This window comes from Sander lucioperca, chromosome 16, assembly GCF_008315115.2.
Source record: "Sander lucioperca isolate FBNREF2018 chromosome 16, SLUC_FBN_1.2, whole genome shotgun sequence".
NCBI classification, from domain to species: Eukaryota; Metazoa; Chordata; class Actinopteri; order Perciformes; family Percidae; genus Sander; species Sander lucioperca.
In genome coordinates, this window is record NC_050188.1 from 7,857,331 (window position 1) to 7,872,093 (window position 14,763).

Here is a 14,763-nt window from a genome sequence, read left to right on the forward strand (position 1 = left end):
CGGTGGAGATGTTGAGATGGAGGTCAAACAAAGTTTGAAGTTGCGTCACATGTGTTCATGTAACCATGTCAAGCTCCATCATGTAGACATAGTAAGAATAGAGAAGTCAAGGGATGTCATCTCATCCGTGAACTCTTTCAAAACATCTCTGAAACACTCAAATGTGATTATTTCTTCTTCCCCTTTCAGGCTGTGGAGGACAGACAGCTGGAAATCATCCCTCACTACTACACCAAGACATGGAAGAACTGGCTGTCCAACATCAGGTAGGCTGTCCTGACCTTTGACCTTTGACCTGGATCAAACTCTTGTATTTGAACAGTGGTGTGAGCGGGAACAACGGCGCTTTGTGTCGTCGTTACTGCTGTGACATGTGCGTGAAATGACACCACTCTGGTGATGAATGACCCCTTCTTTGAATGTCAACAATGTTCCTCTGTTTGCTTCACAGTGATTGGTGCATTTCCAGGCAGCTTTGGTGGGGTCATCAGATCCCTGCGTACCGAGTGGAGCTTCCTAATTCTGCTGACAAACAAGAGGTAGTACTGTAAAATGTAATCTAATGCAACCAGAATATAAAAAAAATTATGTAGAAATGGATGGGAGGGTGGATCAATGGGTTAACTACTAACTCAGTGTCAGTCAGTCCCAGACTGTGGTTTAAGTTTCTCTCTGTGTGTGTGTGTGTGTGTGTGTGTGTGTGCGCGGTAGGAGCACTGGGTATGGGGACAAAGCGAGGACGAGGCCCGACAAAGAGCTGCTGTCAGATATGGAGTGAAGCCAGAAGACATCACTTTGACCCAGGGTGACTCCCCTTAACCTGCCTCTGTATCAGCTGTATAACACTACTCTACATTAGCCATCGCACTAACAAAGGGAAAAGCTCATTTAGCCACAAATCACCAATGTTGCAATTGCTGCTAATGTTATTATTGCTTTTACCACTGCTGTGACCTATTCTACTTCTCCTACGACTATCTCTACCAGTAGCTGAACAAAGCATTGGCCAATTTATTGGTTACATTTTGGTTACATTTTGTGATCAGTTTTTCCCCCTGCCAAAACGTCTTCCTGACCGCCACACGTTTGCAGTCCGCAGGGAAGCCTTCAGCAGCGGCTCCTGCACCGGCGGCAGTCCGTCCAGCTCCCAGTACCGCTCGCGTTATTACGAATCCCACTATGGCCATGCCAAGACCCGCCCTTCAATAGCATTTATTGGCCAGGTGCGTACCGCTCCCGGTACTACCACTGCTCCCGTTACTGCTGCTGCTCCCAATACTCTGCTTGGTCATATGTGAAGCATCCGTTCACATAGGGTTAATATACAACCCGTATATCTAGCTTAAAAACACTCCCGGTCCTCCTCAGCTGTGAAGCCACGTACTTGTTGTCCAAGCCCGTGTGTTCAGCATTCACTGTCCCGTGGGAAATAATGCAAAGTCGAGCTACATGCAGATCACCCTGATAGATAACCAGAATTGTATGTCAGAATGTAACCTGGGCCACAGGTGGTAAGCACAATTACATTAACCTAAAACTAACTTAATTAAAATGCCACAGCCCATACTGTTTTAAAAAAAAATATTATTAGAATATAGACATTAAGAGAATAAAACGTTATGCAAGTACTTTTACTTTTAATACTTAAAGTACATTTAAAATCAGGTACTTTTTACCAGAGGTGTGGACTCGAGTCATGTGACTTGGACTCGAGTCAGACTCGAGTCATGAATTTGATGACTTCAGACTCGACTCGACAAAATGTACAAAGACTTGCAACTCGACTTGGACTTTAACATCAATGACTCGTGATTTCACTTGGACTTGCACCTTTTGACTCGAGAAGACTTGCTACTTCCCATGAAAACTGGGGAAGAAAATGTTCACATGGCCGCGCCGCTCTCAGTTTATCTGCATCTGTGAAAAAAATGTGCACCACCTGTATGCATGCAGAGAGCACGCGCGCTGCCTGCACGACATCCAATCACTGTAGTCCCACGTTGTTTTGATTCGACAGCATCTAAGCAGGCACATTGCAAGACAGCCAATGAAGCACAAGCAACAACGCGCCAGTTGGCAAAATGATACCGAAGATAGTTTTGTTTGGCTATAACAATTACGAGTTAGTCGACAAAAAAAGAGTTGCAATTTGCAAAACATGCGGGTCGAAGATTACAGACGGAGCTGCCACAACGTCCAACTTTGTTCGACATCTTAAGTTGCACAAAGAAAGGTAAGTTTTGAACGAATGCTAAGCACCTTATCGGATGTATGTACCGTAACATACTAGCTGCTGCATATTTACTGTATCAACGAAACAGTAAACGCACGTCTCCCTTGCTGGTTCATGCTTACAAAAATAGGGATTTTTGAACCCTGATTATATGAGGTACATGAGTGTAGCACACTCAGATGGAAAACCTCGCCAACATCATGTCAACGTCCGTTTTAAAGTAACGTTACCATAACACAGTCACAGTAGATCCACCATTAGCCTTCCCTTTTCATATCAGGGGTTGTATTCGCTATAACTACCGCCTCGCTTTACATTATCCCGCTTATTACATGGCTACCTATCAAATAAATCATTACTTTGACACAAAATATTGATTTAAAAAGGAGTTTATTGATTTAAAAACGATTGTATTGCTTCCGCTAAACCGAACTGCGTCCATAGCAACGCTCTGTTTTTCATGGCAACGGTCTGTTATACTTCACAGCGGTCTGTTATCAAGAAATAACAGGCCGCATTCTACATTGGAATTCAACCAAGCCATGTAATAAAATAAAATAATAACGATTATAGTAGTAATGTTCAGAGATGCAATAGATTATTATAGTGCAGTTCTTAACTAATGGGAATATTGTTTAGCTTATTTTTGGTTTAATTTGGTTTACTTTAATTATTTAATTTATTCAATTATTTTGTTTTGCTATACTTTTCATGCCAACTTGCCATGGCCCCCCTAGCACCCCCTCGCAGCACCCAGGGGTCCCCGTCCCCACTTTGAAAACCACTGCTATAAAGCATATGACTTCAGTTTCTTGAGAGAAAGGGCTTTCTTATGACTTTTGAAGCAGTGAAAATATTCTTAATATTGCATACACTGAAACTGAAATGACTTGAAATGACTCGAAACTAAAATGGTAGGACTTTGGACTCGACTTGAGACTTGTTGGCTTTGACTTGTGACTCGACTCGGGACTTGCCTCATCTTTGACTCGACTTGACTCGGGACTCGAGGGCAAAGACTTGAGACTTACTTGTGACTTGCATAACAATGACTTTGTCCCACCTCTGCTTTTTACTTTTACTTAAAGTGCCCATATTATGAAAAAATCACTTTTTCTGGGATTTGGGGTGTTATGTTGTGTCTCTGGTGCTTCCACACACATACAAACTTTGAAAAAAATCCATCCATGCTGTTTAGAGTGAGATACGGTTTCTGAATGTGTCCTGCCTTCAGTCTCTGGGTGAGCTGTTCAAAATCGGCACGGCTTGTGACGTCACAAGCCGAAACGAGCAGGCTAACTGCAACCATTAGCTCGTAGCGTTAGCATGCTAACGCTAATGCTAACGCTAGCATGCTACCTCGTTCTCAGTAGCAAAGCACTGCTACAACACACACAAGTTCACCATAATCTACAAAAGAACTACTTACATGTGCGCCCTCATTTAGAAGTCTCCCAGCTAATCCTGCCTTGTAACTGACCGAAGTTGTAGAAACAGCCTGTCTTTTACTGTCTATGGAGCTAGCTAGCTGACATGATCTACATCTGAGCTACTGGGCATGTGCAGTGCAATCAAAGATAGTACAGAAGAAGAAGAAGAAAAGAGGTCTCACTCTGTAGCTAAAACAGAGACCAGGTGAAAAGAGGATCTGCAGCAGTGAGAGAGAGCACTGCAGTACAACAAAAATATGGTGTTTTTTGAAAATTAAACCATGTAAACCTATTCTGGTACAACCTTAAAATACAAAAAGGGTTGTCATTGTGGTACTTCTACTTTTACTAAAGTAAATATGTCTCTGGTTATTTGTACTTTTACTTAAGTACTGAGATTCAGTACTCCCTCCACCACCGTTGACCACCAAAACAACTTTAAAGCCTCCCACTACACTAATAGTGCCTTGTAGAATTGACATTTGTGTAAATATACTGTGTTTTATTTATTGCTCACATCAGACCCTGATGTGCTGGATACGTGGTTCTCCTCTGGGCTGTTTCCCTTCGCCATGCTGGGCTGGCCGGAGCAGGTAGGGCACTTCTCCAGCAGAACACAGTCCTCCATAAGCAGCCCTGTCCGTTTGTATCCTGACCACAGCTTGACTTCCCGCAGACCACTGACCTTCAGCGCTTCTACCCCAATTCTATTCTGGAGACGGGCAGTGACCTCATCTTCTTCTGGGTGGCGAGAATGGTGATGCTGGGCACAGAGCTGACTGGACAGCTGCCCTTTAAACAGGTACTACCCAAAAGCACACAGCTTTTACACAAACACTACTGATTCATTAGCATGTCAGACCACCATGCTGATTCTCTCTCACCCCTTTCCTGTTCCCATCATGCCTTTCAGGTCCTCCTTCACTCTCTGGTGAGAGATAAACATGGCAGGAAAATGAGTAAATCTCTGGGGAATGTCATTGACCCATTAGATGTTATACATGGAGTCTCTCTGGAGGTGGGTAGCACACGCACATGGTCCACCAGGATTAAAACTGTTAATGACACACTGTGTGTGTGTGTGTGTGTGTGTGTCTGTGTGTGTCTGTGTGTCTGAGTCAAATCTTTTTATTTGTCACGTAAAATCATATAAACTACAATTCTAGTCTTAGGCGGTGTAGAAAAGAAAGAAGTAGAGGACCTGACCAACTGGTGTCAGGACAGCAAACTACTCCTGAGTGTCAGCAGGACTACAGAGATGATAGTGGACTTTGGGAAGAAGCAGGGAAGCATCTACACCCCCCTTAAAATCAGCGAGTCCTCGGTGGAGAGGGTGGACGGCTTCAAGTCCCTTGGTGTCCACATCTGGACAACTGTATTAATAAATCTTTTTTTTGTCAGCCTTGAATAAGCAGTTTAATGCATTCCTTTGGAAAAGATTAGTCTTCCAGCTCCCAAAGTCTGAAGGCGGTTTAGACCTCCTAAATGTCCGTCATTACTCCCGGGCCTGTCACACCAACAGACGCCTCTTTCAGGTCCGCTGCCACCTGGGGCTCACACTGAGGTGTTGTCCTCGCAGAGCTCACTGCACTCTGCCATTTGCTCCCAGCTCCTTATAATGGCCTTCAAAATCGCTAGCCCCAGGCATCACTAACACTATCAAGATTTAGCTTCAGTTTAGCAAGTATTATGGTTTGCACAGCGCTCCAGTCCTCCCACCAATCCTAAACAGTTACCTGTTTGCCCCTTCTGTTCACAACAGGACGGTCAATGGCCCTGCAACTCATTATAATTTACATGAAGATGTTTTTTCCCCCTTGTCATCCCTTTCAGCTTAATATAATTTGCCCAATAGCCATCTCTTTCTCTTCTTTCAAATCAGGCACTTTGTAGAAAAGCAACTGTTCCATTAGCCCCACCACCCCACTGAAGCGGAACGTGACCAATTCCATACCCTTGATTTCGATCAAAGCAGATCACATTGATAATTTGCATCATAATGGACTCTGTACATCTGTCCCTCAATACATGACCCTCAGAGTTGCCATCTCAAATGACCAGTGGAGTAACATGCAGCACCTGGTGCGTTCCTCATCCATATGTTCCACGCACCGACTACTGCAATCAAGGGGCTCCACAAAGCACATTTCACCAATGCTAAATATCTTCTGATAGAAAATGTTCTGGACATGCTCTCGGCTGACAAACCTTAGTCCATTATATTTCAAAACATTAGGCGGGCCATTAACACACCTATTTACCCCAGGCTTGTAACAGCCCTGCTGGGCCTCCTCCTACCACCACACATACTCATCACATTTACTGCTCTGTTGGCCAGGCGTGCCATTCTTCTTCTCTGGAAACATGCCTCCCCTTCCGACAGGAAATCTTGGAATGCATCAAGGTAGACAATTCTGATTCTAAATAAAAGACACCCTTAAAACCTTTCACAAGACCTGGAACCCCCTTCTGGACTTTATTGATAGCCTCACTATCCCTCCTGAGACTGACAGTGTTCACTGTGTAAAACCAGTTGGAGAGAATGAGAGTAATCCAATTCTCCATTTTTTCCTCTCTATTTATTTGCTTCTTCCTTCTTTCTTTCTTTATGTACTTGTACCTAGGGAGGTGAGGGTAGGGGGGAGCTGGGATTACTTGTGGAATTGTACTGTAATGTCTGCTGGAACCAGGACATATAGGAGTTCATGCAAAGTGGCCCCATATCTCCTCTGGGATGTGAGAAGAATGATACTGTGAGAGAAGTGTTTTTCTGTTGTGATGTGACAGCACAGCTGATGTACTGTCAGTTGGAAACATCCGTCTGTTCCAATTCCCTTTAAAGACATTTAGTTGTTTGTTTCCTCCTAGAGACTCCAAGAGAAAGTGAAGGAGGGGAACCTGGACCCCAGGGAGCAGCTGGTTGCCATGGAAGCGCAGGTCAGTTGCCCTCGCTCCTATCTGTTTCTTTGTGGCTGACTGTGCACAATCATTGCTTCCTCTCTTATCTGTCAGTTCCATGTGCTTCCCCACAGAGGAAGGACTTCCCCACAGGGATCCCTCAGTGTGGGACTGATGCTCTGAGATTTGCCCTTTGCTCTCACAAGATGCAGGGTGAGTGACTCTCCTCTCTGCTCATTTTATCTAACCAGGAAGACCATTTGTCAGAGTGAGTGAATGTGTGGAGCTGTGTGAATGTGAGCACAGTGTTGCAGGAAAAGAAGATGATGTGTAACTTGAACTAGATGGAGAGAGCGAGAGGAGTTGTGAGGGACTGCAGTGACAGGACTAGGGATGGGTTGTCAAGATCTTTTGCCCGTTCCAGTTTGGCAGCTTATCTGCTCTTTCATTTTGCACTCTGCAACAAAGAAATGTTCTCATTCTTCCACGAGTTCTAAAGTGTTTCTCCTAAGTGGCATGTCTCTCTGGTTAGTCCACTTTCCTATGCTTGTGTCTGGAAGGATTCACTGCGGTGGGATAATGAATATGTTCAGCACATTTGATGTAATTGTAGACTATGGCTGGGTATTCAACCTCAATACTTTCTTGGAACCAACTGAAATGTATCTGTAGCACAGAGTATCAAAAACTCTGAAGTTCTTAAAGGACCACTCTATTCCATTTGTCAGTTGGAGTAACAGATTATTACACGTAAAGGCTTATCAAAACACTGCACAATGGTTTATAATACTAAGAGACAGGATTTTACATCTCTGGAAAGTTATCACGGCGGTAGTCTATATCCACAACGTTTCACTTCTGAGATTGCGCCGGTGCCGCCAGAAATTCTGCCAGAAATTCCGCCAGATGTCCCTCATTTCGGCCGGATGTCCGTCCCCTTCCTCTTTCTTTTTGTTGCCGTTCTAAACTCGGGCAGATTTATGAGGACTATGGTTATGGTCTGCTCCTCAGATCTCTGCAGGGTAAATCCAGACAGCTAGCTAGACTATCTGTCCAATCTGACTTTTCTGTTGCACGACTAAAACAACTTTTGAACGTACACGTGTTCCACCAAAACAAGTTCCTTCCAGAGGCTATTTTGCAGAGGCACCATGGCTCCGCTTAGCACCGCCCAAGATGATTGTGATTGGTTTAAAGAAACACCAATAAACCAGAGCATGTTTTTCTCCCATCCCAGAATACTGTGTGGACTAGCCAGACCCTCCTACGCAGCGCTGTGGAGGAAGGTCTGGCAACACGATTGCAACTACTTTATCTGTAATTGCAACGATGGCAGGGTAATCAGTGGAAATTAGAAATAGCTCGTACAGCTTCTGGTATTTGAACATTCACAACATAAACATTAACATTTCTGAACTTGGCTGCCTATTGTTAAATTAAAAAAGTGTTTTGTAAATAAAATTCTTTATATTTGTAAAAAGCACATAATTATTTGCTTTATTCCTCAAACTGGATTTGGTCCACATTCCTACTGTGGACCAACATACAGACCAACCAGCGAAGTGACTGACGCTGCCACTAGTGGAGCAAAACTGTTCACCTTGAAAGTCTATTTACCTTCATGCTCTTTTTGTTATCAGGAGAAGACATCAGTCTGTCCATCTCTCAGGTCCTGAGCTGCAGACACTTTTGTAACAAGATGTGGCAGGCACTGAGATTCACACTGGGAGTACTGGGTGCTAACACAACCCCAGTGGCAACACTGGAAGAGGTACAGCCAAGAAACCAGCAGGGGGACTGCATTTTTATTCTGATGTTCTGTTCATGTATATAGCTGTGCTGTTGTCGAGTAAAAGGCTAACCTTGTCTTAAAAAAACATTTGAAGAACAACCATTCAGAATTGTGTATGATTTCCACAAACAAAAGCCCTTCCTCCACTAAATGTTTGTGTGCCACTGAGGCAGACTGGACTGAACATCACCACACCGCACATCACTTTGGGGTGCAAAACAGGAAGCCAAAGCTGTTGATCTTGCACAAAGCAACAGCTTTTATCTGCCTACACTAGATGGTGCAGGGATGGATTGGCATAAATGTAACAATCAGTTTGTGAAAAAAGACTGCCTGTAACCATACACTCCACACACCACATAGCCAAATAGTATATAATGAAGGATCCCTAATCAGCGTTGGTATGAGCACACAGTTTGCTAAAGGACACACTAACATGGGCAGGCAAGGCATAAGCAGTGTTACAGTACAGTTGGATTTGACACCAAATCTAAATTAAGGCTGCCAGTGGTTTGTCCACAGTCCTGTTTGTCTTTGCTAACTATAACACAATATAACAGTTCATTTGACATTGATGTTTAAAGGAATACATTGGTGCTAATTAATAGGCAAACATCTGAGCACCTCATGTCAGACAAAGTTTGCTGTTTCAGGTCATTTAACCCAGATGTGATAGTTCAAGTGATCTGTTGTCAACTCCCATATGTAAAGCATTATACAACCATCTTGAGTTGTCTGGCAACATAAATCCTCACAATCTCATATGACTGGAATGCAGCGGAAGTACAGAGCTGGAGTCAGGTTGCTGTTAGCCTAGCTTAGCATTAAGACTGAAAGCAGGGGGAAACAGATAGCCTGGCCCTGTCCTACCAGCACCTCTACAGCTCACTGATTGACATAAAGCTACAGCGGTTGGATGCAGTGACTGTGCACAGCTTCCTGGAGTCTTGTCCATACAGTGAGTTTGCCAGCGCAATAGTCAGAGACTCTGGGTAATGAAGAAATAGTTTAAGTACGTAACTTGCCCTAAAACCACAAAGTGTTGTTTTAACATTTCTGTGTGTGTATAGATTAAAAGAGACATACAGTCATGGATGTTTTGCATACATCATGTCAGGACCTTTAGACAGAGCCTGGCAGCTGTTTCCTCCTGATTCCTGTCTTGATGCTAAGCTAGGCTAACCATGTCATGCGTCTTACTTTACTTTACACAGACATGTGATTATCTGAACATCTCGCACTCAAGCAAATTACTGTATTTCCGAAAATGTTGAACTCTTCCTTTAAGAACGATTATAGAGATAGGCCGAGAGCACATCCTGTAATTTGCCTGGTATTGCACGAGTTACTATAGCAACTCAGGCAGCAGAAATACATGTGACCTTTTTTTACTTTGAATTATAGCAATACGTCCTTGAATTTCATATTGGATTTTTCCATAATTCATCACAGTCGCAGACCAGTAACTGATAGGAAATGACATTACTCTTTGAGTGGTCTGTGTTTTGAGTTATATAAAAATCTAACTGAACTAGTAAAAGAAGATTCAGTGTATTTAACAGACATCCTGTCCAAACCCAGGATTTGAACTATTAGTTGTAAAGGATATCCAAATGTAAAAGATATATTGATTATACTATATAAGTGTTTCTTTCCCATTTCCAGACGTGTGCAGTGAGCAGCATGGAGCGCTGGATCTGCTCCAGACTCTACAGTACTGTGGTTCAGTGTGAGCAGGCCTTCGAGGCCTACGAGCTGCACACGGTCACATCTGCGCTGTACTCCTTCTGGGTCCACAGCCTGTGTGACGTCTACATGGTGAGGAGCAGAACTCTCACATTGCATTATGGGTACGCTTTGATGTCATCAAAAAAAAGGACAAATTAGAAATGAGATCCTAACTTGTCTCCCTTGTATTAGCAGTAATCTAAAAAGCAAGGCTGATATGTGTCCCTGATTAATTAGTCTCAGGGTGTCAGAGAGGGATGTAACAGATGAACCTGACTAAAACCAGAGTGTTTGAGTTGATCTTATAGTAGTTACCTTGAGGTGGAAATGTAACGTGTGTGTGTGTGCGTCCTGTAGGAGTGTGTGAAGCCAGTGCTGGTCCAGCGGCAGGATGGGGGGGCCGTGGTCCAGACGGACACAGAGCCCAGTGTCCGAGCCAGGCAGGTGGCCAGTAGTGTCCTCTACCACTGTGTGTCCATGTCTCTGGCCCTGCTCTCCCCTTTCATGCCCTTCATCACTGAGGAGCTGTGGCAGAGACTCCAGCCACGCGGTCCTGGAGCCGCTGCCCCCCCGAGCGCTCTATGTTTACAGCCGTACCCCTGCTCCTCTCAGCTGGTAGGGCTACAACCATCAAACCTCTCCACAACCACACAGACTAAAAATAATGGACGTAGCATCCGTGACTTCACCCATTGGTTTGTGGACTGCCGCTTTGAAGCCGGGAGTTTGGCGATACGGCCGCGGCCATCATGTTTTTTTTTAAAAACGGATGTGACGATTTTTGATAGAGCGGGGAAGCTGGGGAGGATGACAGCGGAGATTTACCGGTGGGTAAACACAGACCTCCGGGTACTGGAGACAGTCATCTGTATCTACGGCAGAACAGAAAATCAGCAAACTTGCCCTTAAGTTACCATGCTAGCTTGGTTGGCAGAATGCTGAACAAGACATTTTTAGGTGACCAAAATCTGATCTTTCAACGCTCAACCAATGAGATAGCAGGACATCAAACTGAATCTTGTCCAACCTAAAATATGATTAGAACCTCTCGTCATGGCACCTTAGCTCTCTAACCAAGTTATATTTTCCTTTTTTTTATTGCGAGACGTTTCATGAACCAATTTCATATTTCAAAGAAGAAAATACTGGCTTTAGCATTGTTGTCAGAGAAGATGGTATTTCAACTTAGCATGTTTCCTTGATATCTGATGATAAATTGTGGTCATTTTTTGATTTAATACAGTAAATATTTTACATATTGGACCTTTAAGTTTTCTCTTATATATACACAGTACATCTTTGCTCATTCTTTACTCCTAAATGTGTTCTGTTATTTTTGGCTGGATTGTCAACTTTCCATGTGTTTTAGCTGATGCGTTCTTTTTCTGTAACCTCTCCATCCTGCCAGGCACACTGGCATTTCCCTGAAGAGGAAAGAGATTTCCTGTTGGTGCAGGAAGTGATCCGAGTGGCCCGCTCACTACGATCCCAGTGTCGCATGACCAAAGAAAAACCTGCCAGTAAGTCATTTAACAGTTCAAAAATAACACTTCACTGATGAATGCTCAAAGACTCATAGGTGTGATTGGCAAAGGACAAAAAAGCAGGAAAATATACGGCGCACCCATGACGCTGCGACAGCCCCCTCCCCCCCTCATTTAAAAAAAAAAATAAACCATTAAATGGCACTTTCTGGAGAGTTTTGTGCAAAGAAAAGGAGAAATTGAGTCTTACATGATATGTAGGTATTAGGGCATTTAGCATTTACATTACTGTTAATCAGTCATCACTTGATTACACATTGCATTACCTTGTTATAATATAAATAATAATAGTGCCACATGAAGAGACAGTGCAGCATATGACAGTAGCAACAGCTGAGAAGATTTGGGTCTGTGGTGACCAGGTCCACCTCACACAAACTTCCTTCTCCTATTCTCTCTCCTTACTACCACACCCACACCCACACCAGCCCACATTACCACGCCCATGCAGACCCACCCACGGACATTTACGGATTTTTAAACATGTAATGTAAATGGCAAACAATGCTTTCTACTTTTTAAAGAGCACACGTTTATAACAAATTTTTATTTATGCCGTTTGTATGCTGTTACTGTCATTCTCTACAGTATGTAGGATGTATGTTGTCACTGTCTGTTCAATTGTCCGTGTTTCTCTCTGTTGACACTGTACATATTAAGTTATAACTAACTCTGCAATTTAAATGTTTTTTATGGCTGTCTGTGATTATACTTCAGGGTTTTTCCTTGCTCAGACTTTGTCTTTGCGGGAACACACAAAGCAGGGGGGGAGGGGGTCTGGGGGTCCTCCCCCAGGAAATTCTGAGGGTAAATGACTTCAATTCCTGCATTCTGATACATTTTTAGGCACCAATTTATGGTAAAAATGTCAATATTTATTGCAAGGAAATCACAAAATTCTGGTGGCAGGTAACAATTCAAAATACAAAATATAATGGAATATTATTATATTCAGTAGTCCAATAAGGAGGCTTTCACATCCGGGACATGGGCCGGATACAACAACACTTGACCCTAAAGTCCAGTTGTTTGTAGGATTGACTTAGGCTACTTAATCAGTGATGTTGAATATAGCCTAGAGTGTAACGGACCACCACAGTTCATACATACATGTGAACCGCAGATTAATTGCGATTAATCTACATAGTGTAAAACTACTACGTGAATGGGGCACAGCAGAAAGACAGAGCAGAGCGACGCTGCTTGTTCAGGGTTTTCATGTGTACTCCTATAGGCCTACACTTTGCATCAGGCGTTAAAACCAACTGTACCGAATTAGACTACTATTTAACGCGAGTCTCAATTTAATACTGATGCCGTCAGACGGCCGCGCGGACAGACAGCAGTCGGAGTTCTGGCAGAGCTCTGCGCCGGTCAGCAGCGGCTTCTCACTGTACAGCCGGTCCCCCAGAGCAGCATGATCACCGGGAGGGTCCGGCCTGAACCCTGCAAACAGAGATCCCGTTTGAAGGTGACATGATTGATTTTGACTGAACGTCTCAATTTAAGTAACCTCTGATCGGGTCGTAGCAAATTAAGTAGCTACACTAAGTTTAAGATTAGGTGTTGGTCATTCTCAACACCTTTCTACCCCCCCACACTTATCAACTCTGGACTCTGTGCTGCTGCCAGCCTGTGTAACGTACGTTACTCACCATCGATCGACTGTTAGCTTCAGCTGGCTAACGTTAGCTGTCAACCTCCCGACTGGCTAGTGATCTAGCGAGGATTAGCCCTTCAGACCACAGTGGACTTCAGTGGACTCTCCATCCAATCTCCCGACTGGACCTTCGTCTGCCACAACTGCCGGACTCTTTCAAATACATGTACTCCCTGTCTCCGCCGATCACTTGGTAGCGTTGGTCAGCTGTCAGCTTACGCCAGCTAGCTTCTGTTAGCTTCGACCGACTGACGGCTCGCCCAGCACATCTTTTCGCTGTAGAGCTCTTTTAGCCATGTTTCCCGGCTCAACACTAAGTTAGTGTGGGCCACTACCTTTCTGCACTGCCGAAAATGGTGCTCCTAAAATATTCCTCACTGCAACTTCTCAACGTCATCTGCTACGTCGCTTCAGCTTGCATTGCCAACATAAAATAAAAATATTGTCCCCTTGTCGGCTTCAGCTAAGAAGATAGTTCGCCCCCACACGTCCAAAATTCTTATTCAAATAACCTTCCGCAACGATTGCAGGCTCTTTGGTGGAGCTCTGCTTTGAATGAAGTGACCAGCAGTGACCGGTCATTATGTTTACCAATACCCCCGACCTGTGCCTTGCGACACCCCCCCAAAAGAAAAAAAAAAAAAAAAGCGGATTTGCATGATTTACGAGAGCTTCATTTTCAGGTCAGAAAAGCCGGATTTCCGGAATTATCCGGAAGAATCACACCCCTGAAGACTGCTAGATGAAAATGTTTTTGTCACGTCTGGTGCGAAGGCAGGCAAGGTTGGGACCCAAATGCAGTTTAAAGAGCTTTATTTAAAGACAAGCAAAACTTACTTGGAGCTATAATCCAATACATAAAGGAAATCCACGACAGGGAACGCAGAAACAAACAGAACGCACAGCAACAAGACGAGACGATCCGACAAGAGACAAGGGAAAACAGAGAGGCTAAATACACAAGGTAATGAGGGAACGAGAGGCAGGTGCAACAAATCAGGGTGGGGCCGAACAATCAAAAAAGGCGGGAAACAAACAAAGACAGGACGTAAGCTAGACAAGACAAGGGAGACAAGACAGACTATCAAAATAAAACAGGAAACCAAGCAAAACAGAGAAAGAAGACTACACAATAAAACAGAACAAAATACCAAAACCCTGACAGTTTTCATACAAAAAAAATGTTATGAGCTTTATTGATAAATTAATAAATGCATGGATTACTTAACATTTTGTGAAAGTGGTTTATTTCCATGTTGTATGTTGTGTGTTTCAGTGTGGGCAGTGTGTTCACCCGGCCAGGCCCAGATTCTGCTGCACTTTGGCTCAGCTGTTAGGACTTTAAGCCGGATCTCCAGCCTCCATATCCACTGTCCTCAGAGAGCAGACCTCTTCTCTGTCCACTCCACTCCTCCACCCGAAGGAAGCCTCATCGGTGTGGTGGACCACACATGTCAGCTACACCTTCACATTCAGGT

At 43.9% G+C, this 14,763-nt stretch overlaps 1 protein-coding gene across 4 annotated transcripts in view; it reads left to right on the top strand.

Moving 5' to 3' along the window:
- The window catches only part of vars2 (valyl-tRNA synthetase 2, mitochondrial), a 56,589-nt gene that overhangs the window by 13,831 nt on the left and 27,995 nt on the right, over positions 1-14,763 (top strand). For all 4 annotated transcript variants that reach the window (XR_004895407.1, XM_035993232.1, XM_035993233.1 and 1 more), the window contains exons 16-28: positions 190-266; positions 452-539; positions 712-805; positions 4,186-4,256; positions 4,340-4,465; positions 4,577-4,681; positions 6,532-6,600; positions 6,696-6,774; positions 8,202-8,332; positions 10,019-10,171; positions 10,439-10,696; positions 11,490-11,601; positions 14,562-14,761. Coding sequence is in view for 3 of the 4 variants with exons in the window: in XM_035993232.1 (XP_035849125.1) it covers positions 190-266; positions 452-539; positions 712-805; positions 4,186-4,256; positions 4,340-4,465; positions 4,577-4,681; positions 6,532-6,600; positions 6,696-6,774; positions 8,202-8,332; positions 10,019-10,171; positions 10,439-10,696; positions 11,490-11,601; positions 14,562-14,761 (1,563 nt within the window). In the remaining variant the exon portion in view is untranslated. The remainder of the gene's footprint in view (positions 1-189; positions 267-451; positions 540-711; positions 806-4,185; positions 4,257-4,339; positions 4,466-4,576; positions 4,682-6,531; positions 6,601-6,695; positions 6,775-8,201; positions 8,333-10,018; positions 10,172-10,438; positions 10,697-11,489; positions 11,602-14,561; positions 14,762-14,763) is intronic.